General features: G+C 37.9%; 1 protein-coding gene across 1 annotated transcript in view; it reads left to right on the top strand.

Moving 5' to 3' along the window:
- The window catches only part of MAPKAPK2 (MAPK activated protein kinase 2), a 68,945-nt gene extending 49,050 nt beyond the window's left edge, over positions 1-19,895 (top strand). The window contains exons 2-10 of the mRNA XM_083358444.1: positions 2,986-3,125; positions 5,086-5,150; positions 9,160-9,239; positions 10,096-10,222; positions 12,832-12,907; positions 15,905-16,029; positions 17,177-17,262; positions 17,358-17,438; positions 17,981-19,895. Coding sequence (XP_083214570.1) covers positions 2,986-3,125; positions 5,086-5,150; positions 9,160-9,239; positions 10,096-10,222; positions 12,832-12,907; positions 15,905-16,029; positions 17,177-17,262; positions 17,358-17,438; positions 17,981-18,124 — 924 coding nt within the window. The 3' untranslated portion in view covers positions 18,125-19,895. The remainder of the gene's footprint in view (positions 1-2,985; positions 3,126-5,085; positions 5,151-9,159; positions 9,240-10,095; positions 10,223-12,831; positions 12,908-15,904; positions 16,030-17,176; positions 17,263-17,357; positions 17,439-17,980) is intronic.
- The last annotated feature ends 8,008 nt before the right edge of the window (positions 19,896-27,903 follow it).

Raw genomic sequence — 27,903 nt, 5'->3', positions numbered from 1 at the left:
ACCCACAACTAGTGTGATATTGAAAAACAGCTGCAAAACCCATTAATTTTTTGTTATTTAATAAAGGTTTTTGTCTTAAGCTTAATATTTAACACTTAATATTTAAGGTCTCCACTCTATAGTTACTTCTTGTTGTTTATGCATATTAAAAGAGAAAAAAATATAAACAAAAAGAAGCCATTCAAAAAAGTTGATAAAAAATAGATAAGTATTTTGTTGTTTTTTGTATCTTGATCAGTTTATGGTATTTATAAACACGTAGCCCCCCCTTAGAAACCACATTGTAAATGTTTGTATTTGCTTTATGTATAATATATTGTATATATAGTAACCATTGTTGCTTGAATTTGGATATGTGTCTATTACATGTGATAAAATGTTTCTTCTGCTCCATGACATTTTCAACATTATTATTGTATGATTCATCTATCTTGGAGCTGTAGACCAGACATGTCAAACACAAGGCCCGGGGGCCAGATCCGGCCCGTGAAGTGGTTTCATGCGGCCCGTGAAGCCATCCTGGAAACAGTGAGGGAACGGCCCCCACTGCCTTGGTCCTGGCCCAGAGACCCTCCTTCTGCCAGAGACCCTCAGATCTGTCCCACTCCTGCCCAGGCCCCCATAGGTACCCTTGATGCGAACGATGTAGAGCTGGCCACGCCCACCCAGTAGGCCATAGCACTCTAGCCATGCCCACCCAGTAGGCCACGCCCACCCTGGCCACACCCACCCAGCCCCTTGAGGGCAACCGCAATGCTGGTACAGCCCTCAATGAAATTGAGTTTGACACCCCTGCTGTAGACTATCAGTAAAATATTATGTATCAATTTTCTTTAGGCTTGGAGTGAATGTTATGGATTTGGTCCATAATTCTTCCCATTGTTGTGTTGTGACTGTTTCTATTTTGCATCATTAAAGTTTTGCATCATTTTATCATTCATTTTTATTTGCTCTGTCTCTGTGTTATATTTAGGAAGGAGTTTGTAAATGTGTAGCTATGCATGCTTCAAACAAATTCAGAAGTTCTGTGGAGCTTATGTCAGTATGAGCACAACATCTCTCCAGTGTTTATTAAAGAAAGTATCCCACACAATTTTTCAGTCTTCCTCACAAGCATGAAAAAAGATACTATTGCTTCAAGGAATATGCTCATTTAAAAACCAGAAAAAGGTCTAAAGTAGTTCTTCCAAATCATTTTTGAAGTATGCACAGAGAGCTTTGTAAGAGATTGATTATAAATGTCCAGGATCTGAATTATTGTATTGGTTCAGTCAGGATTATTCTTTTCATGCTTTGCATACTTGATTTCTGAGCAAATGGGCAGAGAGAATTGTACAGGTTTCATTGCCTGCAACAAGCAGTGTAACCATATTTAAATTTACGGAGGAAGATTATGAAGCCTGCATCCAGTTTTCTCCACTTTAAGCCTACTCTTGTGATATGCATTTGATAACTTTTAAAAGCAACGTGTAAAGAGTTGGAACTATCCACAACTTCCCTTTAAATACTGATGGCTAATTTTAAAGAAGTAGCACTACATGGGAACAATTGGGCCAATTAAAGAAGTTTTTCACTTATGATTAAATGAAACCATTACAGCTTCCCTTTGTTTACATGTGTATCTTTTGAGGTTACAAGATTCTTCATTTCTCTGTAGAGCAGAAGGCTTTTATTTTAAAATTCTGGAAGCAATATTTACTAATGGCATAACAAGTGAAATCTGAAAAGTGGAATCTCTCTTCCAATATTTAGTTACTGCTGATTTCCACCACCCCCTTCTGATCAATTGTGGTCTGATTCTCAGAGACTGCCTGGACAAGTCCCTGCAGTTTTCTTGGCAAGGTTTTTCGGAAATGGTTTGTCTTTGCTTCTTTCGTAGAGCTGAGAGAAAGTGATTGGCCCAAGGTCACCTAGCTGACCTCTAGGCTGATGTTTTAGTCACTACACCAAACTCACACTGATGATCTAGTATCAAGCTATAAAGTCATCCCTTGCACTCTGGTTTCCTCCTCCCCACTTTCTTCTTAGAGCAGGCATGTCAAACTGCTGCCCCGTGGGCTGGATGTGAAACTGCGCCCACCCAATTACTGGCAATGGGGAAAAAGCCACGATATATTATGCAACGTCATGTGACATCGCATGTTTGACATGCCTGTCTTAGAGGAATGCATGCAGAGAGAGCCTTAATTTTTCTGTGCTTGGTACAAATTAAACTAATCACAGAAGACTCTGATTTAGAATTACCATTAGGAATTTCACCAGGATTAATTTCTATGACAAAGCTGCAGGAGCCTGACCTCTTTCCATATCTGGCCATGTTTATTCTTGTTAAGCGGATTTTATTTTCTGTTGTTTTAGTTATGAAAATGGCATGAACTGCAGAAATCTGGGCAACACTAGATGGCAGCAAAGACGTTCAGAATACTCCAGCTCTTTGCTGCCAACTAGGAAATCTTAACACAATCGTTTCTTTACTATTACAACATACCCAGAGTCTATAGGCTATAATTGTCTACCACTAGAGGGCACATGTGATTGCTTTATTTTGAACTGAGAGGTTTTTAAAGGGCTCAAAATGTTTCCTAAGTTAGTTTCTTTTTGTGAAGCCCTTAAAGTGATTTTGAAGGGTTTGTGTCAATTTACCACAAAATGAGAAATATCTATCCAGGATATGGATTTAGGAAAGGTCCTTAAAATCTGTAATACCCCCAAACCAAAGAACAAACTAAAAAAAATAATCACGCTATCCCAGGAGTCCAAAGGAAGTACTTGGAAGTGGCAGATATATAAAATAGTAAATCATTCATTTTTAACGAATGTGTTATTATGGGTAGACTATGTGAAATCTAGCTCCCAATGGGTAAAGGAATTGAGATTCTAATCTGCAGTATCCTATGGCTAGTGATCAATGTTGACCAAAGATGCTCTCAAGTGTGTTTCCCAAATTAAGGGAGAAATCATTCTTTCTTCTGTTGTCCTTTCTAGATGTTGCAAGACTGTCCAAAAGCTCGAAGAGAAGTTGAACTCCACTGGAGAGCATCTCAGTGCTCCCATATTGTGAAGATCATGGATGTCTATGAAAATCTTTACCAGGGTCGAAAATGTCTCCTGATAGTTATGGAATGGTGAGTGTCATTTATTAGTGGTGGTGGTGGGAGTGGAAATCTAGAGTCATAGTGCTGCCCCCTCCCCCCATGGAGATGTTCTTCTTTTTAATTCCATTTGCCTTATGCCAAAACAAAGCATGTAAGATAATGGCTTTGTAAACAGCATGGCTCAATAGGAAGAATATGTTTTTTTTCTTATTATTTAGCCTTGACTATTCAGGGCTACACAGCCAAACTCAACTTGTTGAATCAGGCTCATAAAGATAACAGAAGTCAAATTCTATCTTTCGAGGGCCAGATAACATATTCATTGCTAAGTGACCATGTTAGCACTTTTGCAACTTTTTGGACCAGTTGAATTTTTTGGGCAATTTCTAAAGGTCGTTCCATCTCATACTCAAGGTAAAATAAATGATCCAATCTAATTTAACTCATTACTGAAATCTAAAAGTAAGAATTATTTTTTGAAACAGGCCATGTTATTTTAAACTTCAGCATATTGTAGTTCAGGCAAATAAGCAGCCTGTAGCTGAAAGAGGAAGAGGGAATGGGTGGTATAGTAAGACCTAGAAGAGGAGGACAGGGGTAAGAGGATGTGGAATGATTTAGTAGGATTTTCTTCTTTCGTTTTCTACTTGCTCGTGCTGGCTGCAGTGAAGTGCTAACTCTGTTCTACATAGCTCCACCCAGATTGTGGGTCTTGTATCTTTTCCTCTGTGCCTAGCCTCATCTGGTCATTGGGCAAAGCGGGGAAGGCAGACAGGTTTGTGCAAGAGAGTATGAGAGCAAGTGTGGGCTGAAGAGAGAGAGAGAGAGAATTTTGACCGCCATCCCCTCTCAGTTGGTGAGAAATGCTTCTGCCCAGTTTTTAAGCAATGGAAGAGAGACTTAAGTCCCTCCATGCAAATGGAATGGTTGACACAAGTGCATCACTGAAATATGCAGACTTTGTAGAGAGAGCTATAGGATTTTTTTCCCAGGAATTTTTCTCTAAAGCAAAAGTGGGGAAGGTTTGGTACAAGGAGAAATTGTGGCCCCCCATCACTTTTCTTGCCCACCCTGCGTCAGTTAGACTTTAAAATACACAGCAAAAAAATGTGCTTCCAGTGTAGCTTTTTTTTAAAGGGCTAGTAATCACTTTTGAGCAGGGAAATCACAGTTGGGAAAGTAGTCTTTTACTCCCTTTTTTCTATACCACTATAATTTCTCAAATATCTCTCTTGAAGGGCAGTTAGGTTTTAAAGCATCCATCCATTTCAGTGAAAGTTTTTTTGTAAAAAAAAATAATAATTTCTGTGCACGGGTGTGGGAGATTTTTAGGGAATTGTCAACCTGCAAATAGGTGTTACATGTTTTAATCTGATCCATTCCTTATTATATATGCTTTGATTTGTTCAGGAAAATTAACATATTTACTGTTGAGACAATAATGGTCTTGTGCCACCTTTAATACCCCCTATTTATTATAGTGGGGTGTTATTTTTTTATTTTTTATTTTTTTCGGTGGACTGCAACACACCTGCTGGGTGATATGTTAGTCTAACTTGATATATAACTGTTGTTTTTTCTTTAACTAATGAACACAATTATCTGAATATTGAGACAGTAACTGAGTTCACATATTTATGTAACTGCAAGATTTTATAGTTTGATTTTGCTTAGTAGGAATGCCTGATTTCAGCCACTATAGTTTGATAAGTATATTTTACTATTCATATTTGTGGCTGATTCACATTGTGGCTGGAGAATTCTGGAAGTTGAAGTCCATAAGTCTTAAATTTGCCACATTGGACATTGCTGGTTTAGTGCATCAGTGCATCAGTGTACTCAGCCAATCTACTATAACCCCTAATTTACTTAGAAAGGACAATACTCTGAAGATCTGAGTACTTGAGGCCCAGAGTTGATAGAAATGTGTTTATAGTTTTGGGTTGAGATAGCAATTGTTATTATAACTACATTTGTTTATGAATTTCAGCTTGGATGGAGGGGAACTCTTCAGTCGAATTCAAGATAGAGGAGACCAAGCTTTCACAGAAAGAGGTATGAAGGGATAGAGTAGATTTCTTCAAGCTTAATAGAAATGTTCATACTCTGCTACCCTTTAGCATAGGTTACTATTGAAAAGGTCCTAAGACTTCTTGCAAAATGTACCTAATCTAATTCTTTTAAGGGGTTTCTAAACAATTATCTCAAAAAGGCTTGGTTAAACTAAATCTACTGGGTTCTTTATTTTTCTCAATCTTGTAATGCATCAATAGCTAGCTAGCTACTGAATCCAGCCCAGAGTCTAGGTGATAGGATGACAAATGTCCACTATTTCAGTTTGTCTCCAGAGATAACACCATAGCTTTTCCAGTAACTTTCCCGCAATGTCTTTGATCCTGTCTATCCACCTTACCCATAGTCTTTCCCTTTTTCTAGTTCCCTAAACTTTGCCAGCCTAGTTGCTTTTTCTAGCCTAAAATATAAGACTTTTTGGTCGCTAATCATCTTTTCAAAGGAGGCACAGTGGCTCAGTGGCTTAATGATCCTGGAGTTGGTCTTTGCTCAAGGGGTTCGAGACTTAGCACTGTGTGCCGGGTTGAACTCCCATCACTTGCCTCAACTTCTGCCTACCTGTAGTTCGAAAGCATGTTCAGAGTGAATAGATAAATAGGAACCACTTGGCTGAGGAAATGAGATGGTGCTTTGTAAAGGGATTCAGATTCTTGCCAGCTCTGAACCTTCCTGGTTGCGACGGCCTTTATGGAGGGAAGGAGATTTGCATGACATTGCAGGAAGAGCCGCTTGTCTTTCTTTCGGGTGCAAAGCCCTCCTGTGGCGCATCTTGGGAAGCGCATAAGCATGTACCCCAGCAGAGTTAGTAAATTGGCAGCCAAACTACTATTCCGCATTAGCATTGTAATCTCCTGGCTAATGTAACAATGCCATCCATATACTACTACTACTAATAATAATAATAACCTTTTCAAAGGCGTGGTCAGTCTGTAACTGTTCTAGGTTGGTTGGTTGATTGATTCTTTCTGCTGTCCATGGCACTCTTTTGTAACTTTCCTAATTTCACAATCTTCTTTTTCTTGCTCTTTTTCAGTGTCCCAGGTTTCCATTATCATTGGAACATTAATTATTCTGATCTTTATTATCATGGACATATTCTAATCCTTCATGTTTTTGTCTGTTTATTATGTCCCTCCTCCATAGCACTAATCTCCTCTTTACCTCTCCAGTGCTCTGCCCATCTTTATCTAAGTCCAAGAAAACAAAACTATCTACTTCACTTCTTGACCACCAACTGTAAGTTCATTGAGCATGCCTGTTGACAGCATTTTTAAATACTTAACATTGATCTGTTTTTACTGTACACTTTTACTTTCATAATGAGGTCTTTTTGGTCTTTAAATTTCTGCTAATAAAATATTTTCTGCACATCTCAGACTGTTAGAGTTTTAGCCTCCAGTTTGATTCCAGCAATTACCCTTTCCCAAAGTGTAGAACTTAAAAATACATGGTGACAATATAGATCCTTGTTTCATATCGTTTTTACTCTGAAGTACAGATTCAGTTCCTGTAATCAGCTTTCCATTTATTGTAATAATCAGGTGTTTGGACTCACCCAGCAGCTTTAGTATATTCCACATTCTGGCATGATAAAGACAACCAAAGGTTGCATCATTAAAGAAGAAGGAAATCTCTTCAAATTATTTTTCATTATCAATTATTTTAAATTATCTTTCCCATTGCCTTGTGTGAAACTTCTCTTCATTTGACTTGTCTCTGTTCTCTTTCTCTCTCTCTCTCTCTTTCTCTCTCTCTTTCTCTCTCTACACAGACACACACACAAACACTTTTTTCCCAATCTCAGGGCCACACAATTTTGTTCCACATTTATTGGCATAGAGTTTAACTGTTATTTTTCCAGTAGGTTTCATTTGCACCTGATGTTTTCATATTTGACAGTCCATTCATTGTTTTCTGGTTGGGAGTGTACTGAAATCTCCTCTCTCCATAAGTCTTTCTTTCTTTCTTTCTTTCTTTCTTTCTTTCTTTCTTTCTTTCTTTCTTTCTTTCTTTCTTTCTTTCTTTCTTTCTTTCTTAATTTCATATTTCTTAACCACCCATCTCCCTCAGAGAGAGGCTCATTTTTGTTATTCTATAATCTCATCCACAAAATATTTCCCTATAGTCTTTTTCTCTGGCTTCTCATCTGTCATCAGTCTTGAAAATCCTACTTTAAGTATATATACTTCCCATTAAGAAATATATATATTTATTTATTTTGACATTCATAAGTGGATTTTTTTTGCTTGGCTTTTCTTGCTTGATGTTAAAGTTCTGCTTTCAACTATTGTGTGTTCCTTTGGTTTCTGGCTTTAATCTTCTGTCTTGATCTGTTGATCTAAAAGCTACTTAGATTATTTTCTCTTTGAAATTGTATGAATATTTTTCAGATTTTTTTTACAGTACTATATCTTTTATCTATTCTTACATTTCCTCAGATATTTTTTCGTATTAGTTAAGTACCTGCTTCTTATATAAATATTGTCTTGTATATTCTTCAGGTGACATCTTACCAGGGCAGCTATCTACATCAATAATTACATCAGTAATCAGTGGTCTTTTTGATAATCTGTATCTAGATTTCCTGTTATATAATATATTTGATGTAGTCTTTTTGGTGGTGCTTGAGGTAAAGTTTGTCATTCTGTTGCTTGAATAGCAATAGCAATACCAATAGGACTTAGACTTATATACCGCTTTTCAGTGCTTTACAGCCCTTTCTAAGCAGTTTACAGAGTCAGCATATTGCCCCCAACAATCTGGGTCCTTGGAAGGATGGAAGGCTGGATCAACTTTGAGTCGGTGAGAATCGAACTCTGGCAGTCAGCAGAATTAGCCTGCAATACTGCATTCTAATTACTATGCCAGCACTTTCCTTACAGAACTGTATTTATATTTATATTACATATTTCTTCATATTTCTTAAAAGTCCATTTCCCTCGGATTCCCTCCTTCATTAGTCTTGAATTGTGCCCTCCTATTTACAGATAGGGATGCGGTGGCTCAGTGGGTTAGGACGCTGAGCTTGTCGATCAGAAGGTTGGCAGTTTGGCGGCTCGAATCCTGAGTGCCACATAACAGTGAGCGCCTGTTACTTGTCCCAGCTTCTGCCAACCTAGCAATTCGAAAGCACGTAAAAATGCAAGTAGAAAAATAGGCACCACTACGGTGGGAAGGTAACAGTGTTCCCTGCGCCTTTGGCATCTAGTCATGCTGGCCACATGACCACGGAGACGTCCTTGGACAAGCGCTGGCTCTTCAGCTTTGAAACGGAGATGAGCACCGGCCCCTAGAGTTGGAAACAACTAGCACACATGTGCGGGGGAACCTTTACCTTACCTTTTTATTTACAGATAGCAGTGACTTTTTAAAAAACAGCTCCATTCCTCCAGTAATGTCCATCAAAGTCTCCCTTAACATCATCTTCACCTATGGGATGGAAGAGCTTTCAGCTTAACAATTTCAAACTAGATTTTTAAAAAATTACTATTATTATTGAGATTCTGGACAAATGCTGAACATACAGTAGTTTTCTAGCCTGAACACCATGGTTTGTATCCTAAAATAGAATTGAAGACATAAGCTGTGGGATGGTATTATATGAGATATAAATGTCTAGTTGATTTCAGATCCTCTAAATTAGTCCGTTTAAATTTGACATGGTCAAATCCCATAGACTGGGTAGAAGCAGTCTATCCTACCCTATGATGTGAACAACAGTTAGGAAACAAGTAATTTTAAAATATTAGGAAAGAAGAACCATGTTATAAAAGGGAAGAGAGAAATATAATATAAATGCACAGTTTGCAAGTTGTAGCCTTGTTACATTTGATTATGCTCTAAATCTTAACCTAATACAGAAATGTAATGTCCTTGTGATCTTTAATTGGGATATGAATTTTTTGCATGTTTAGTTCCTGAGAATAATGGTCCGTCTCTCTCTCCCTCCCTCCCTCCCTCCCCTCCCCTCCCTCTCTTTCATCTCCTTCAGAGGCTTCTGAAATAATGAAAAGTATTGGAGAAGCCATCCAGTATTTACACTCTATCAACATTGCACACCGGGATGTTAAGGTATGTATTATCTTGGACATATGCAATATAACTGATAATTTCGAAAGCTTTTTCTTAAATTTATTTATCCCCACAAGCAAAAGGAGGCTTTATCTAATGCAGTATGCTTCAACTGTGTGATTTTTTTTTGTTTTAAACTGAATAATTAGTGGCATCTGATAAGGGGCTCTTTGCATGATGAACAGGTTACAACCATGGTTGGGGCTTTTTTTATCAGCGACATTTTGCTTATACAGCATTGTCTTTTGAAAGACATATTTAATTTAATTTCATGTCTTTGTAGGATCAGGCAAAATCCTTTCTTAACATATCCATTGAACTATTTTAGCTTGCTCCCAATATTTTTGCTTGCTATTGTGTTATAGTCTTCTGTTTTTCATTTATAATCTTGCTGTTTTCATTTACTGATTGTTCTTATTTTTTTAATTTAAATGGTTTTTTAGTTGTGGCTAGATAGCTGATGAAGTGTACACTTCACTGTGAGTGTACAGTATATAAATGAAGTCAAGCAATTAATGTTCTAGTTTCTTTTAAAAATGGTTGTTCTTTATTTTACTCTATTTATAATGTTAGCAGGTTGGCTAACAGTTATAAACAGAGTAAAACAGTAAGAACAATTTAAGGGTTGATTTAGAGGATCTGAAATCAACTACAGATTTAGTCATGCATATGAGGTGATCTATAAAATTATTACATAAATAAATCATAGGTATTATTTTGAATGAAATTACAGAGGAAAATAGCATTGCATGTTTTTATGTGGTGGGCTTTTTTTAATCTAGGATTGGAGCAAGTTTTAGAAGTTGATATAGAAGATAGCTTTTGATTAAGGACTTTATCTTTTTATGTCTTGTAGCCAGAAAACCTTCTATATACCTCAAAAAGGCCTAATGCTGTATTAAAACTTACAGACTTTGGTTTTGCTAAAGAAACCACAACACATAACTCTCTAGCTACACCATGCTACACACCATACTATGTAGGTAAGTAACCGTACTATATAGGGACGCGGTGGCTCAGTGGGTTTGGACGCTGAGCTTGTTGATCAAATGGTCGGCAGTCTGGCGGGTCGAATCCTGAGTGCCGTGTAACAGAGTGAGCACCTGTTACTTGTCCCAGCTTCTGCCAAGCTAGCAGTTCGAAAGCACGTAAAAAATGCAAGTAGAAAAATAGGGACCACTACAGTGGGAAGGTAAATAAAATAAATAAACCTTTATTGTCAAAGTACAACATGTGTACATTGAGATTAGCTGAGCCTCCCCCTTTGCTCTATGCCCCCAACACACAGTGACAACAAACCCTCCATCCTACCACACCATGTGAACCAACTACACCACACACCGGCCTCCCAAGTCAATTCTGCATAAGTTCACAGAGATTATATCCCATTTAAAAGCCTAACAGCCTACGGATAAACTATTTTTTAGCCTGTTGGTACGGCTGGCTATACTCCTATATCTCCTACCGGATGGTAGGAAAGTAAACAGATACCGTCCAGGGTGTGAGTCATCCCTGAGAATCTTCCTCACTCTTCCAAGGCAACGAGCCCTGGCGATGTTATCCAGTGGTGTCAGGGGACAGCCCAAAATGTCTTGTGCTATGCTCACTACCCTCTGTAATACTTTCCTGTCCGCGGCTGTCAGACCAGCATACCAAACCACAATACCATACGAGAGGACGCTCTCTATAGTAGACCGATAAAAGAGGGTCATAAGAGGGTCATTCACTAAATGAATGGTTAGAAGTCGAGGACTATCTTGTAGCTTTAGAGAGAAAATGATGGTAAAGTTCAAGTGAAGGACATGCACATTGCTCTTGAATGCTGAAAATAGCTGGGATGGAACAAGAATCAAAATGTTCAAGAATGGTAGGCAGCACTTCATAGGATCTGATGCATTATTTCTGAGGTTACTAAATTTGGGATTGTAAATCTCCAGACAATCATTGGGTGGCAGTGAGAAATCTCTGCATGCCTTGAAAATTGTGGAAGTAGTTGCTTCAAAAGTTGCCAGGGCATTATAAACATAAACATATTAAATATATGGAATGTATTAATATTAGTAAAAGTTAAGTAATACTCTTTAGTTTTAATTTCAGCATATCTAAATGTGAGCAGAATGAAATCAAATCTGACTATTGCCATGTTTCACTTACTTATTTATTCTGGGTACATCTTAATTTTGGAATGAGATTGCCAGTGTGCTAATCAAAACCCAAATATTTCCTTTTTCCTGCAAAAATGGGAAAAACAATCCATCAGTAGATTTAATCTATTTAGTTTTGCCGATAGTTGATTGGGTGAACAAGTATACTTATGATGTTTGCATTTCTGTTTTCAACATGAATTGTTTGTGCAGATTTGAAGCAGATTTGCTGGCATATCCAAAAGATTTATTCCACCTAGGAAGACTATTTAATTATTTTTTAAATTTTTGCCTCCCAATAAGAGTAGTATGTAGAAATCCTACTTCACAATCTCCAATTAAAACAAGCTTGCTTTCTTAAGGAAAAAAAAGAGTTAAGTTTCTAAATCTATATAAAAAAACCCGACAATGCCTGTATATACAAATTATGTGAAATATCTTAATCATCTTGTTGATTTAGTTTTAAAACAATGTATGCAAAGTGACATCCAACTCAGTTTCAAAATGACTTATGCAACTTTTAAATCTTTTTTGTGACCTTAATGATCTTTTGCTGTCACACTTTAAAATTGTATTTATCAGTCACTCTCAGTGAGGTCAGCTTTCCCAGGAACTGAGAACTGAACAGATACCATAGTTTGTGCCGATAAATTGTGTCCAAATTGCAAATACTGAAGCAAGGGTTTTCCAGGCACAGTGCCAGGGGTAATAAGTTCCTAAATGAAGGGACAATTTGTTCTTTTGTAATAGCCTGAATACTATACTCTTGTTAAAATAAAAGATGTCTTTCATTAAGTTTCCTGCCATGTCATACTTTGCTCTTTTTACCTGCCATAATGGCCTAATAACATCAGCCTTTTCTTCAGAATTAGCATACTCCTTTTCTTCTTAAAACATAGCCTGGTTCTCTATTGCTGTGTTAAGTAGTAATTTTCTGCTGACCATTGATTGTCTCAACAATATGGATGTTTTGAGCTTGTGTCTAGTTTTCAGAGCTATGGATGGCAAGGGAAAAAAATCTTCTCACATGAGGAAGTAAAGGACTGACACATTCCTTTCTCCAATATTCCCACCTCCTTTCTTATTCTTTAGCGTCAGCTATAGTAAGATGGTGAAAGATACTCAGAAACTCTGGTTATAGAAGTTCTTGCAAGCCTTCCATCCCTTCTCCTTTGGTATTTGACTTTCTACCTCATCCCTCTTCTCGATTGTGAGGAGGAATTTACTCATCATGCCAGGGAACTGTTTTAAGCTACCAAAGCAGAAATGCTTGTTCACATTTGGTAGATGAAAAAATAATTACCACCCATGCAGTATAGCGGCTGCTTCCTTGTGATAATCTCTCTGATCTTTGTCTTCTCTGCTTCTCATATGTTGCCTCAGAGCTTGGAGGCACAGCAGAATAGAGACTCACATTCAGTTAAATCTCTGTTTCTCTTCCCCTTTAGCTCCAGAAGTACTAGGTCCAGAGAAATATGACAAATCCTGTGATATGTGGTCCCTTGGTGTCATCATGTATATCTTGTAAGTAGCTTGGCTTGTTTGCACTCTGCTTGGGAATTACTTTGAATTTTCTGTTCTCCATATTCTTGATTTTATTGAATCTATAAACAGGCCCTTCAGTATATCAACTTTTTAAAATCGGTTATACGGTTCAAGATAATTTTCAGTAAGCACTAAAGGTGATGCACAGAATATGCTTACAAGTTCAGCTTATCTGCGGGCGGGAAGAGGGTGAGCAGGCTGTCAAAATGGAAATAGTGATAGAGCCTAATTATAAGATAGAATGGAAAGATTGCATGTCTTGGTATTGTTGCTTATACGTTCCATTCTCGAAAACAGTGATTCATGGGTACAAGGGTATCAGCAATGTTTATAAGCTTTATTCCAAAAGCTAATCTTGACATTTAAATCTCTAAGCAGTTTTATATCATATTAGTTGATATTTTACCCCTAGTCACCAAGGCACCGTGGTGCTGCAATATTCGTAACTTTGGGACTTGTTCATATATGAAAATGCTAAAATATAGGTAATCCCAGAGTTATGAGCATTCACTTAATGCTTGTTCAAAGTTACATGATGAGCACCCCCTAGTGCTTACGAGCAAGTCCCAAAGTTACGAATATTGCAGCACCACGGTAGTTGTTCGCCCTTATGAGCAACCGTAGTGGTTCTGCAATATTCACCCTGGTTATTCCCTCCCTCCCCACTCCCACCCTGGGTCTCCCTAGGCATCAGGCCTTCAATACTCACCCTGCAAAGATTGAGATTCTTCACTTTCTTGGCTGCTCCAAGCCTTCAGTGTGTTCACAGGGAATAGAGGCCTAAAGTAATACAAGATCACGCAAGATCAGTGGGGTGAGATCTCATGTTACATGATCTCATAGTAGTTTAGGCCTCTATTCTCTACAACAGAGAACAGAACTGAAGCTGGGGGATGCTTCCACGTGCCTCTGGAGGCTGGATTGGGGCTCTGGAGGCATTTTCCAGGCCACTGGCCCCAGATCCGAGGCCAGGGAATGCTTCTGCACACCCCCCATGGCCCGATCCAGGCTCCAGAGGCCTTTTCCAGGCTGCAGCCTCCTGGATCTAAGGCTGAGGAATGCTTCTGCACCCCCCTCAGCCCGATCCAGGTTCCAGAGGCCTTTTCCAGGCCGCTGCCCCCAGATCTGAGGCTGGGGAACGCTTCCGCGCCCCCCCCTTGGCCCAATCCGGGCTGTAGAGGCCTTTTTCAGGCTGCTGCTGGCTTCAAATCTGAGTGGCAGCGGCTGGAAAAGGCCTCCGGAGCCTGGATCAGGCCACCGGGGGGGAGGGCGCATAAGCTTCCCCGGCCTCAGATCCGGGTGGCAGCAGGAACCACGGTAGAGAGGAGACGGATCTTTTCCAGGTGAGTCTGGAGTGGCAGGAAAGGAGGGGGAAGCATGCAGTATATTACTGGGTCAGGGAGGCCTTGGGGACCTGTTCCATCACTAGGCCCTCCATGGCCTTCCCCATCCTGAGATACCTCATGTTCACTTAACGAGCCGTATGCGTTTTAATGAGCAAGGAAGTGATCTTGTTTGAGATACAAGATTCACTCTATGAGTTTTCGAGTTACGAGTGGAATGGCGGGTTCCATTACACTCGTAACTCAAGGACTACCTATAGACAGACAGATAAAAATAAATACAGCTTTACTCTCCAGTTTCAAATAAGTGAAGAGGAAGTGGAGGTAGAGTTTACGATTTCCATACTGGGCTGTAAAGGTTTTCTAAATATCTTAGCAACCAATAGCCAGCATAAACTTCTCTGTCAGCTCTGAAGAGAGATACCTTGTCTTGTCATTTGAGTATTACTATTATAAAAAACATAATTCACCTTTGGGGCCAGAGAGGGGGGCAGGAATTCTTTCCCAGTTGTGCCAAGTTTCTATAACTGAGAGCAATGAGGACAATCCATACTTTCTCCTTAAGAGCTAGAAATATAGCAGGAGCAAAGAGCAGTTAATTGCCCTTGGATTTTGAGGAACAGAAGATCAAAAACAAAGAAAGAGATATTGGGTCCTGGTGTCTCTACGTTTGATAGATGAGCCAATATTGATGGACCCTTGACTCTAATAGCCAAGGACTGTGATAAAATTCTGCCCCATAATTCATTAGAATATAAGGGATTATTTGGACACTGAAAATATCTAAACCAGGTTATTGCTAAACCATGTTATTGCTAATGCTGTCATACAAATTATTGCTTTCTTGTGCCACACATCTGGACAAATAAATCTGGGGACATGCTATGAGAACTCAAGATTATTTAACTATTTTTTCTCCTCCCCCCCCCGAAAAAAGACCCTTTCTTTCAACAACCTAAGCCATTCATTCCAGAATGGGTATCCCTTCTCATCATGTAAATTTTCCAGAATTAATGTATTTCCCAAACAAAACAAAAGTAAAGGGCCAGTATGGCAGGTAAGGACACACATATTCCTGTGAATACTTAAAAAAATGATAATAGGAAGTGATGGCTACTGTCTGCAGCCTACCATAGCAAATAGCTGCCATTACGGTCAATTAGGCTACTTCTGGCTCACTAATCCACTGTTTGGTTAACAGTTGAGAGTCCAGTCTCAGAAGGGAGGTAACTGAAAAAACACTGTCAAGCTACTGGAAACATGATAGTGCTGGTAAAGAGAGTGCCTATGGGAATTTATTCTTGAATTTAATCTTCCCAGCACAATCTTTATTAGGATTACTAAATTAAGGAGCGGTATATTATTAAAGCTTATTCCTGCTCCTCTAGTGATTAATATCACTGCCTCTCTCATTCTAAGTGTAGTCTTGAGGTCATGAGGGGTAGGACACTTTACTCTTTTCTTTCATGAGAACTCAGTGTATACACCTTCTATCATCAAACATTATATGAGTAACCCTTGGAAGGGATGACTGGACAATAGTAATTCACACTCTACTGATTTCACAGATATTATGTGGGACTGCCTTAGAAAGTGACTAATGCAAAATAATTTCTTTCTCAATTTTGTGTAGACTGTGTGGCTACCCTCCTTTTTATTCGAACCATGGTTTGGCAATTTCTCCAGGGATGAAGAAAAGGATCAGGATGGGTCAATATGAATTTCCAAACCCAGAATGGTCTGAAGTATCAGAAGAAGGTAAATGTTATTATGAACTTCAACTATTGTTTGGTTTTGGAAAACAAACAGAAAAAGAAATGAGTGAGATTAATGGGTTTCAAGGTAAAAAAGGTAAAGGTTCCCCTGCACATGCGTGCTAGTCATGTCTGACTCTAGTGGCCGGTGCTCATCTCCGTTTCAAAGCCGAAGAGCCAGCACTTGTCCGAGGACGTCTCCGTGGTCATGTGGCCGGCATGACTAGACGCCAAAGGCACATGGAACGCTGTTACCTTCCTACCGTAGTGGTCCCTATTTTTCTACTTGCATTTCTACGTGCTTTTGAACTGCTAGGGTGGCAGAAACTGGGATGAGTAACAGGTGCTCACTCTGTTACACGGCACTTGGGATTCGACCCACCAAACTGCCGACCTTCTGATCGACTAGCTCAGTGTCCTAACCCACTTAGCCACCGCGTCCCTAATGGGTTTCAAACCCATGCTTAAATATGAATAAGACAAGAATAAAGGGTCTTAGGAGAAATTGTATAGTTTTCTATGTTTGAAAACTTAAAAGTTATTCCACAACCTGGCCAGAGAACTGTTTTGTGAGTTTTGTATTCATTCTTATACTCTGTTCTTAAATGAAGAAGAGATGTTGGTAGATTTCTCTTCAGCTTCTGCTATGTAGAATCATCTGAAGAAGAACGTATTACTAGAAGCATTTTGAATGAGAGTTCATAAGGAGTATGAGTTTTTAAGAAAGCAGACTTTAAAAGTTTCACTATCTTTTTTTCATGTATCTGTAATTTTCAGCACTCACTATAGTGTTTCCAATACTTTCTTTAATGAAAGTCATTTCACATGTTGACGAAATATACTGTCATGGCCTTTCCAGATGTATTAGATTGTACTTCTCATTATTTTTGGCCAGCGATTTGGAAAAGATAACGGAAGTTCAAATCCATCATATCTGGAAGGTGCCACACTTGGGGGAATTGGCTTGTACTAGATTTACTGTGCTGATATGCTTAGATAGTTAGACCAGCTTGAGAGCAGTGGAAGATGAAGTTGCAGCACTATATCTCTTGGACTAAAGGAGAAAATTTTGCCCTCACCATCATCACATCATGCGTATGAGAAAACATAATGCACATTGTGTTGATATATCTGGTGTTCTCTTCCTTCAGTTAAACAATTGATTCGAAATTTGCTGAAAACAGATCCTACCCAGCGGATGACTATAACAGAATTCATGAATCATCCATGGATCATGGTAAGGGCTCAGTTGTTTATTAGAGGTAGATATTTGCTGTCTAATCTAGGAACATTTGAGAATATACTAATTTTCTCTTTCTTTTCTCTCCATAGCAATCAATGCAAGTGCCACAGACACCTCTGCATACTAGTAGAGTTTTGAAAGAAGAGAAAGACCTTTGGGAGGATGTCAAGGTAAGTTCCTACATTCTACATGTCATATATTTTATTTATTATTATTAAATTTATTTATATCTATATGCTGTAATGATAAAGAGTATGCATAGACAAAGTACAAAATGAAGGATACCTCCCTCCCCCGTGTATTTCAGTCTTATACTAGAAAAATTATAATCTGTTAAAAGATTGATCAAAGAGGTCCAGACTGAATCTGCAGAAGACCCACATTTTTATAAATGTTTGGTACCAGCTATTATTGAGAATTTAACCTATGTCTTGCTGTACAGTTAGAATAAAATATAGCAGGGAAAGGCAGGTAAAAGTTATTTGAAGATATTTAATTTGAAATAGAGGCAATAATATTCTAAAAAGCCAACACTGAAAATTGCAGTTTTCCATGTGTGGCCCCAAAAGATAAAGAGTGGGGATTTCTAGAGAGGTGAATGCATGCTGATTTATTTTTATGAGACCTCTAGCACCTTTTCTAAATTTGCTGTGGCTTCATTTATCTGTTGTTAATCTACTGCAATTTTGTTTCCTGTCTACCCCCAATTTAGGAGGAGATGACAAGTGCCTTGGCCACTATGAGGGTAGATTATGAACAGATTAAAATAAAGAAAATTGAAGACTCCTCTAACCCATTGCTCATGAAGAGGCGGAAGAAAGCAAACACTTCTGAAACTCCGGATCTCCCTCATTGAGAATTCAGTAGAGCCAAGCTCATGGTTGTGAAAGCAATAATGATACCTATATATTTTTTAAACAAATTGGAAACAAGATTGTCTTATCAAACATGTGGAATTCAGTTCTTTATATCAGACTAATTACTTGCCCTTCATGTTTCTGACATTTCTAGGATGAGGCAGGAGACAGCTGCTGTACGAATGCAACCTGCTATTATTTTTAATTTTTTTATGGTCCAATAGGAAAAATATTCTGATAATTGGATTTTTATTGGTAAAATCTGCCCTGGTAATCCCCTGTCCCCCAGAAACACTGAAATTTATATATATATTTAAAATTACTGTAGAGTTGAAATCCCAACAGAGTCTTGTGCAAAGTATTATGGTGTTTTGTTTTGTTTAAAGATAAAGGCTTTTGGTTTGTTTCAAAAGAGCTTCTGGGCCATTGAAGAAATGCCATCTGAAACAGGCATTGTTGATTTTTTGTCTTCATTTAACAAGAACTGTTCTGTTGTTCTTTCACCTTGTAAAGACTTCAGTTTGTAATCTTAAAAGTTATTCATCAAATGTCCCAGTGTAAGATACCCTCTTAAACTGGAAGCCTTCTCTCTTTCTGTCACTCACTGGTATGCACAGGATTATTTCCCCTTTGCTTGTGATTTAGTAGATCAAATATAATGCTGTAGTAGGATGGTTAGTAGAAGGAGGAAGTCCCCACTTTTTGTAATTTAACTTGAATTTCTGAGGGATAATGGTGGGATCCATGATGCACTCAGAAATCAATTATGATCTCAGGGTATTTAGGTGGCATGACAGAAAGAAGATGCTTGCTGGTTAACTGATCTCTTTCATTAGCTGATCCTGGAGCACGTATACCAAAATATGTCTTGTTGCCCACTTTCCACCATCATCTCATTCAGTGTTACAACTGAATCTATTTTAAAAGATCTCATGCTGTTGCATTTTATAGCTGCTCATGGTGGTCCCTTTTTTCAGGAACACAAAAAAGATAAAATTACTAGGAACCCACAACTCTTGGGACTGTCTGCTTACATTTGAGAAAGGGACCGCATGGAAGCTTCAGATAGGTTCACGTAGGGTGGAGTCTGCCCCTGCCATAATGATGTAAAAAGAGAGATACAACAAAAATTAGCTTTTTTGTTGGATGAATACCTGAACTTTTGTAGTTAGTAGTTGGCCACATGGCACAAATATGTGATGATGATGGTGTGAGTTCTGTTTAGAAAACCAAAGGGCCACAATTTTATTTTGAATAAGACGGGATATATCTACAAGGTTTGCAAACTTCATCTGGTATTATCTTTTTTTTTCTTGGGCACATTTATTTAAAATTGAGAGTTCTTCTGATTCTTACGAATATTTCATGGAGGGGAAAATCTTTGTATACAAGTTTGCCTCATTTTCCTGATGGTCAATTTTTCTGTCCCCCCCCCCATATATCCTACCATGAATGGATATCTTTTACCACATTTGTTTTATTGGTATTTTATTTTATTTTTTAAGCACACATACTTGCTTTCCTTTACATTTGAAAAGAAACCTTTAGTTTTTAGTGACATTTTAGATACTGTAAGGAACTTTAATTTGTAAAAAAAAATGTTCAGTTTTTTTGGTGTCTTATTGCTAACAAGAGGATTTGGTCTGCTTTCCTGCTTTCCCTCATTTTGGATTAAAGACACCTAATACATCAGTGTTTGCTTTTGTGTTTATGTGTGTTAATTGTTGCCTTGCACACCAGACTGACTGGACAGTTTCTGCTATGAGAATTACATGCTACCTGCGAAGAAGCTTTATTGTTATCAACATATTTGCATGCTTTTGCACATATAAAAATTTCCAGCACAGCTCCTGTATCTCTAGTTCCGGCCAAGCCTATTTAAAAGAAAATCCTATCATCTCTTGTGAGTTTCCCAGATAAGAGCCTGTGTCTCATTGGACAGAATAGGAAAGGATTTTGGTGGCCTGTCCTTCAGTAGTCACAGACACATTCATTGTTGGTTTTGGTGATGCAAAAAATAAAATCCCTTAATCTGCCAAGTAATACACTGATACACACACACACACAAAGCTTGAACAATAACAAAATCTTTTTGTACATAGGTCAGGATAGATCAATAAAGATTCCCTCTCCAATTCCCTTAATCATAATATCAAAATCAAATTAATACATTTCTGGTTGTAACAGAGTCAGTTAGAACAATTATCAATACATTTTCACAGATACTTATCCACGTCCTGTTTTTAAGTTTTATCTAATTTCAATACAGTGCTCCAAATTAGCCTACGGTATCTAAGAAACTTAATTTTGGGGTAACCCACATGAAATATTAACATTTGATTGCTATATTCAGCTGGAATCCTAACAGCACGTCTGATAACTAGAGTTTGACAAAATATTGGAAATACAATTCTCTGTAGGAAGCAGCTCTTCAGTTTGGCTGAATGTTTCCTCTAGATGGAGCCAATTGTTTAAATTTGGAGCTATTACTGTTCAGAAAGCGAATGAATGTTGGACCTTTTAAAATGAGTGTCTTAATTTCTGGAAATATGTTTCTTCTAGTTTCCTCTAGACGGAGCCAATTGTTTAAATTTGGAGTTATCACTGTTCAGAAGCGAATGAATGTTGGACTTTTTCAAATGAGTGTCTTAATTTCTGGAAATATGTTTCTTCTAGTTTCCTCTAGACGGAGCCAATTGTTTAAATTTGGAGTTATCACTGTTCAGAAGCGAATGAATGTTGGACTTTTTCAAATGAGTGTCTTAATTTCTGGAGATATGTTTCTTCTAGTTTCCTCTAGACGGAGCCAATTGTTTAAATTTGGAGTTATCACTGTTCAGAAGCGAATGAATGTTGGACCTTTTCAAATGAGCATCTTAATTTCTGGGTTAGGCTGGGCAGTTTCTGTGTGATATCACATGCAGCATTTTTATTTCCAGTGTTTTTGGCTAATAGGTTTTGATTGTGGTGGGGCAGGGTGAGAAACAGAATGGGAAGGTGTCAGATATCTTTCATTTTGACTAAGTTCTGTGAACTGAACTGTTGGCTTTGGCAACATTGCTATTTGTATGAGCACAAAATTATGTGAAAGTTAACAATGGTGGAAACACAACATGTCTTCTTTGCTGTTGAGTCAATGTTTCAAATAAGAATTTGACATTTGGAATGAATTGTCATTTAAGAAGCCCTGGGTTAAATAAAAAGGATGTGAAAACGTGGATCTCAGCATATCCCAGAGAACCAGAGAAAATTCATTATTTCAGTCATGCAAGATGTTTTAGTGGTTTCCTTGCTTTGTAGAAAAATGTGAGATCCAAAAAACTATAGGAGCATTTTTAAACATTTGTTCCTCTTAGTGATGCTTGTAAACTTTTGGCAGTTTGCCGAATGTGCAAAACTTCATATAGTCATTGTTGGGAACAATAGTAATATAAGGAACATAAAAAACAATCCAGATCCATTCACACAAATTTATGACCTGTATTTTTTGAGAATTGTTTTTTTAAAAAAATAATTGGCCAGTGCTTTTGATTTTTTTTCTAGTTTGATGAGATTTAATCTCATCCACCTGGGCTTTGCTCCTTCCTGCTTGCATCTCTGTTCTCTAGTATATAGTTTTTGAATGGTTGGGTTCTTATGTTAAGAGGCATTTCAATTTTTCATTATATTGGGAAAAATGTCATCCTTCTATCCAGAAGTTAAAGGGAATACTGCCCAAGGATTCTGTACATATGCTCTATTTTAGAATAAAAAATCTGCCCAAGGGAAGCTAAAATATTTATCTGTTATAGGAAGACAGTATTTTTTTTCAATGAAATGCAATTTCATAAAAGAAATGCAATTACTTTAGGCATTATTCAGACTGGTTATTGAGTCTCTGACTGCAGAATACATGGATGACTGTATATTGAAATAGTGTTCTTGTCTTCTTTATCTTTTTAACTACTTGTTTGCAAAATCTGTAGAGCGAGATCCCATACTGGTCTCCCAGTGCTATCTTACCTAAATGTCACTATAGCTAGTTTCCACCCCCCTTAACCCTTCAAGCGGGAATCTTGTAACCATTTGGGTCTGATGAGCACATTTGGAATTTTGAATACATTTTACAGACTTTTCACTAAATGATGGTTCCATGGGACATATCCTTTTGCAAAACTTTTCCTCAAAATATGAAGGTGAAGAAATGTTTTCCTATTTGGGGAATCCGAGAGAATAAAACTAAAGATCTGAAGGGAAAAATGCAAGTTTAAGAAAGAAAAAGAGACAGCATGATTTTTGTGATTTCTAGATAGACAAAGCTACAGTGAGAATGAATATACAATGTTCACTGCAAGAGTGAGTGAACTTTTTAAGATGCTGAGCACATTTAAGAGTTTATTGAGAATACAAAATATCTGCTATTGGAGAAAGGCTGTTTTGTTCACAAATTGTTATTAAAGTGTGTCAATCAAATCACATAACAGAAATTTGCTAGAAGATAAGGTCTTTGTCATCTCATTTAGCCTACTGTTGAGTGCTCCCTACCAACATTTTCCCCCATATACTCATTGTATAGTAGTGATCCATTGCTTTTATTTTTTTGTATTCTGTCTTGCCATTACCAAATTTTTTTTAAAAAAAACCCTCCTAAAATTTGCCAAGTCAGCTAGGGCAGAAGATACTAAACAAAGTACTTAGGATTTCAGTTGTGTCTACAAAAGCCATACTTCTGTTATCTTGATTTTTTAGCTTCTGCTGTATGTCACAATGGGTTTGCCTGGAGGGGGAATTCTGAGTCAGAACAGTTCGGTTTGCGATCTTGTATTGGAAAGAGTAACACACCCCTTTTTTTTTACACTTTGCTCTGAAGTGATAATGTAATACATGTGAAATAGAATCTATTTCTCTGAAGGCCTCATTGTGAAAAGGAATTTTTTTGTCAATCAGTGGGAGGTGATAAGTGCAAGAGAGCTCCATCTAAGAGATTTAAGTGTGATACAGTTCTTAAGTAGGTGTTTTTGGAAACATAATGGGAAATTATTCAATTTTATGTCGAAATGATGTCCTTTCTGAATATCAGGCTTTGTGAGATAGTTGGTGTCTGTGTGTTTGTGTATACCCACATACATACACATGGTATACCTACATGCATACGTGTGTGTGTGTGTGTGTGTGTGTGTGTGTGTATAGGCATAAATAGCACAGGTAGATAGGGATTGCCTATTTCAAAGTAATTAATGAATTTACTGGAGGAAACAAATGTGATATTCTGATTACTCTGTTGGTTTGCATTTGGTTCAAGATCAATATGCTTAAGGCCTTTAGGTTGATAACACCCAGCTAACTTTCATGATTAAGGTGGGACTAGTGCTCACAGATTCCTGACTTCTAGCCTAGAGAATCCCAGTGCATAGAAATTGCACACCATTTTATAGGGTAACATACTCTATTGTTTGACAAATATAAGGAAATGCTTATTATTATTTATGTTTGTTGCACAGTCAGTCTGATGTTTGGACCACATTTGGCATTTTGATCCACCTATTGAGTCCTTCCCAAGGACAAGCAGGTGGTATTTAATTGTGTTGCAGGTTATTGTTAGGTACTACTTGACTCCAGGTTAGGTACTTATAACACACACACACACACACACACACACACACACACACACACACACACACAAAATAAAAAATATTAAACAAGATGATAAATTTGGCCAGCAACTCCAAAACATATATAACAGTCCAGTAAGGGGCTCCAACTTCCCTAGGTCAGAACTTGAGAAAAGAGTTAGCTTTTTAAGAACATACGAAATGTCATCAAGGTGGAAGCAACATGTATTTCAGGGTGAATCTCATTCCAAAAGGTAATTGCCACAAAACAGAAGTACGCTTTAGGCATCCCAACAGATGGTACTGTGGAATTGAAGGAATCTGGAGTGTGCAAACCCTGTGTATCAAACTAGATACCACTGGAAACGCTTCCTCACATAGCCAAATCTTATATCATATAGGTTTTTGTAGCTTGGGTCTAGGACAATTGAACATGGCTGCCTTAACACACCCACTTCTTCTCAGGCACTCCACCATGGCTGACCCAACACGGGAATTCTCACTTGGCTGGCTCTCTACAGTAAAAGTATGTGTCTACCTCAGTTTCTATTCTGCAGGCATATTGTCTGCTGTGGGGTGGGAGGAGAAGGATAAGATGGTAGATGCAATCAAACCCCTGTGTCTTTGTACATGTGCATGACATCACTGCATATAGAAAGCAGTGGGGCTTCAGTTGTATGGTTACACTTGTCATTGTTCCCCCTCCCCATTCCCTCTGCTTCTGTTTCCAGGATATACATAACTGATGGTTTCCAATCATCTCGCTGTTGTGGTTGCCCTCCTCTGAGTCAGTTTTGGAATATGAAATTAAATAATATATTTATTTCAATGAACTACTTCTGTTCTTTGGCCCATAAATGAATTTGTAAGCACCTCAAATCTTGCAAATGAAATGCTATAAGCCAAACCTAAGACATTGCTGAAATTCAACAAATTGTGGAGATGAATTTCAGTTGTGCACCATAGTCTTTCTCCTCCCCCTTATCTCGTGTCTGCCTCTTCTACCTTCACTAATGAATTGACTTCCTATTTCCCACCCAAGCTCATCCTGCCTCATGTTTTCCCACTCCCATCACCCTCTTTTGATTATCTGCTTATCTGAGCCACGGCTAAAAGATAAGACCTATTATGAGATAACTAGATGACAGGTTCTGTGCTAGCTTTCCAAAAAACCCAGGCATGCAAGAGAGGTAATTTGAAATCAGGAGAGAGGAACTTGGGTTAAATTGGAGGATAGAAGGGAATTCCCACCTTTTCAAAACCTCCATCTTCCATTGTCATACTCACTATTTATAATTTTACAGAACAACATTTTCTTACTATGTTTAGATATTTTGCCCATTGCCCAATATTTAAAATCCAGTGTTGTATTCAGGGTGACAGTTAAGTACATTACATTTGTCTTTTAATTGTAGACTGTTGATTGTAATTTAAAGAACATTGCAAAGGATATAACTAATCTCAGTGCTGTATAATATAGTATATAAAAGTTCAACATTTACACATTTTCTCCCATCATGAAAAATGGCACTTGGGATATTGTCTCCTGAATTGGTGCCTGTTATGAAATGATTAAGGTGCAGGCATTTTGACATTAAAATAACCCTGGCAGGGTAATTCAAACAGCTTGAGGCTGTGACTGAAAGTTCTTCCTCTTCCTCTTCATTTCATCCTATTGTAACAATAGCACTGGAAGATATTTTAATATTTCACTAGGAGATAGAAATAGTAACTGGAGAAATCTGAACTTCTCCATTGTTGTTTATATATTATGTTACATAATTTTCATTTATGCAATTGTGCTGACTCATTCAGGTCAAATTATGTTTTGATTTCCAATCTAGGATAAACATGTGATCTTGAGGCTTTTGCCAGCAAGAAGTAAAATTAAATATTGTCATTGCCTCTGACTAATACCAAATAATCAGGAATGAAAAACGTATAATTGAAATACTTGATAGAATTCAGAAGTGTCACTAATCTGTTTGGACAGTGATACATTTGGAACTTTGAGAGCGTAGGCTGGCCTCTTCACAGTATGGCTACAGTGGTGGCATAACCACTTCCTAGGTAAAAAGTCAAGAGGGTCAGAAAGGGAAGGAAGATGTCCAAGAGTGGAATGATGGGCACCATATTGAGGATTCTAGGTCTTCATCTATTCATTTTAATATCAATTACTTTTCTGTAAGAGAAACATCCAAAATAGGTATAGGTAGTTCTCAGCTTATGACCACAATTGAATTTGGAATATTGGTCATAACTTGTTGCAGTTGTAAGTCAAGTCACTACATGAATGGACTTGATTTTACGATTTTACAGGTACCTCAGGGTTCTGCCTTGGACCCAGTGCTCTTCAACATTTTCACCAGTGATTTAAATGAAGTTTATTGATGGATCACTTGTCAAATTTGCAGCTGTCACCAAGCTGGGGGGAATGGCTCATACTTTGGAAGGTAGACTCAAGATTCAGAAGGACAGACGAGCATTGGGCCCTATCCAATGAGATACAGTTCAGTGGTAAGAAAAATAAGGTCCTGCACTTAGGCAGGAAAAACCAAATGCACAGGTACAGAACAGGCAATATCTAGCTCAACAGTCATGCCTAAGAGAGGGATCTGGCTTAAGTATGAATCAGCAGTGTGCAGCAGCTGCCAAAAAAGCCAATGAAGTTATAGGCTGCATCAATAGAAGGATAGCATTAAGTTCACGGGAGATGATAGAACCACTCTACACTATACTGCATTAGCAATGCCATACTTGGAATACTGCATCCAGTTCTGGTCACCATGATACAAAAAGAGTTCATAGAAGAGCAACAAAGATGATAAGGGATCTGGAGGCTAAATCATACAATAAACAGCTAAAGGAATAACAAAATAACAGAGTAATAGAATTGGAAGGGATTTGAAGATCTTCTAGCAATCTCCCTGTTCATGCAGGAGACCCTATACCAGGGGTCAGCAACCTGAAACAGTAAAAGAGCCACTCGGAACCGGTTCCCTCACAAAAGGAAAAACTGGGAGCCGCAAAAAATGTGTGTGCATGCACGTACATGTGCGCATGCGCAGAACAGGGTTTGACTGAAGAGTGGAGCCAAGGTGAGATATGCACCTACCCTGCATATTTGAATTGATTGGTTGAAATTTTTTAGTCCCACTTTTTTTTTTTGGACTGCACATGGCAGAGGACTGGGAGCCGCAGGAGACGGCTGAAAGAGCCGCATGTGGCTCCGGAGCCGCGGGTTGCAGACCTGTGCCCCATACCATTCCAGACAAATGGCTGTCCAATCTCTTATTTAAAACCTCCAGAGATGGAGCATCCACAACTTCTGGAGACCAACCATTCCACTGACTATTCTGTCAGGAAATTTCTCCTTAAGGATCTCTCTTTGATATAGTTCTATCCATTACTGAACTAGATACGTGGAGCCTAACAAAGAAAAGGCTTAGGAGTGACAATATTTGAAGGGCTGTCACAGGAAGAAAGAATTGATTTATTCACCATAGCACCTGAGTACAGGACAAATAGCAATGGTTGGAAGCTTGTCAGAAGGAATTCCAACCTGGAACTAATGAAGAATTTCCTGACAGTGAAAACAGTTAATCAATGGAATGTCTAAGATGGCAGAAGGAATCTCTGCCTTGGGCTGCAGAATCCTGCCTATGATTCTATGGTTATTTGGCATTTTAAAGCACATTGAACCTTGTTATGATTTGTTATGATTCACAGAATTATTATACAAAGTAATATTCACCTTTTTAAAAACTTGTTGGACATTGATTTCTTTGACAATGTTGATGTCTAATGAGTGGTGAAATAGTCTGAGTGTAAATTTTCAACCCATCCAGTACATTTTGGGATGGGTCACTTTATATTCAAAATGCATTTTTTAAAAAAAATAAATAATTAAATTTAAAAACATTAAAATTGGATCCTTTGACATTTCATCTGCTGCTTTTTAGTCACAAAAATCACTCTCATTACACATCTATGTCAATAAATACATGCAGTTGAATACAAAAGATTTTTCATATTACTTTATTGTAGATGCAATCTAGAATGAAAGCATGTTGGCTAATTCAACACAAAGCAAACACTTGTCTAATGTTAATATTAAGTCTTTAAGCAGGTATTTGTAATACAATTATTTAGTGAATATTAGCAAACGTGATTATTAAGGAATATTC

This window comes from Vipera ursinii (assembly GCF_947247035.1).
Source record: "Vipera ursinii genome assembly, chromosome: 3".
Lineage (NCBI taxonomy): Eukaryota > Metazoa > Chordata > Lepidosauria > Squamata > Viperidae > Vipera > Vipera ursinii.
Note: the sequence above shows the minus strand (reverse complement) of the source record. Positions and strands in the feature narration are given on the sequence as shown.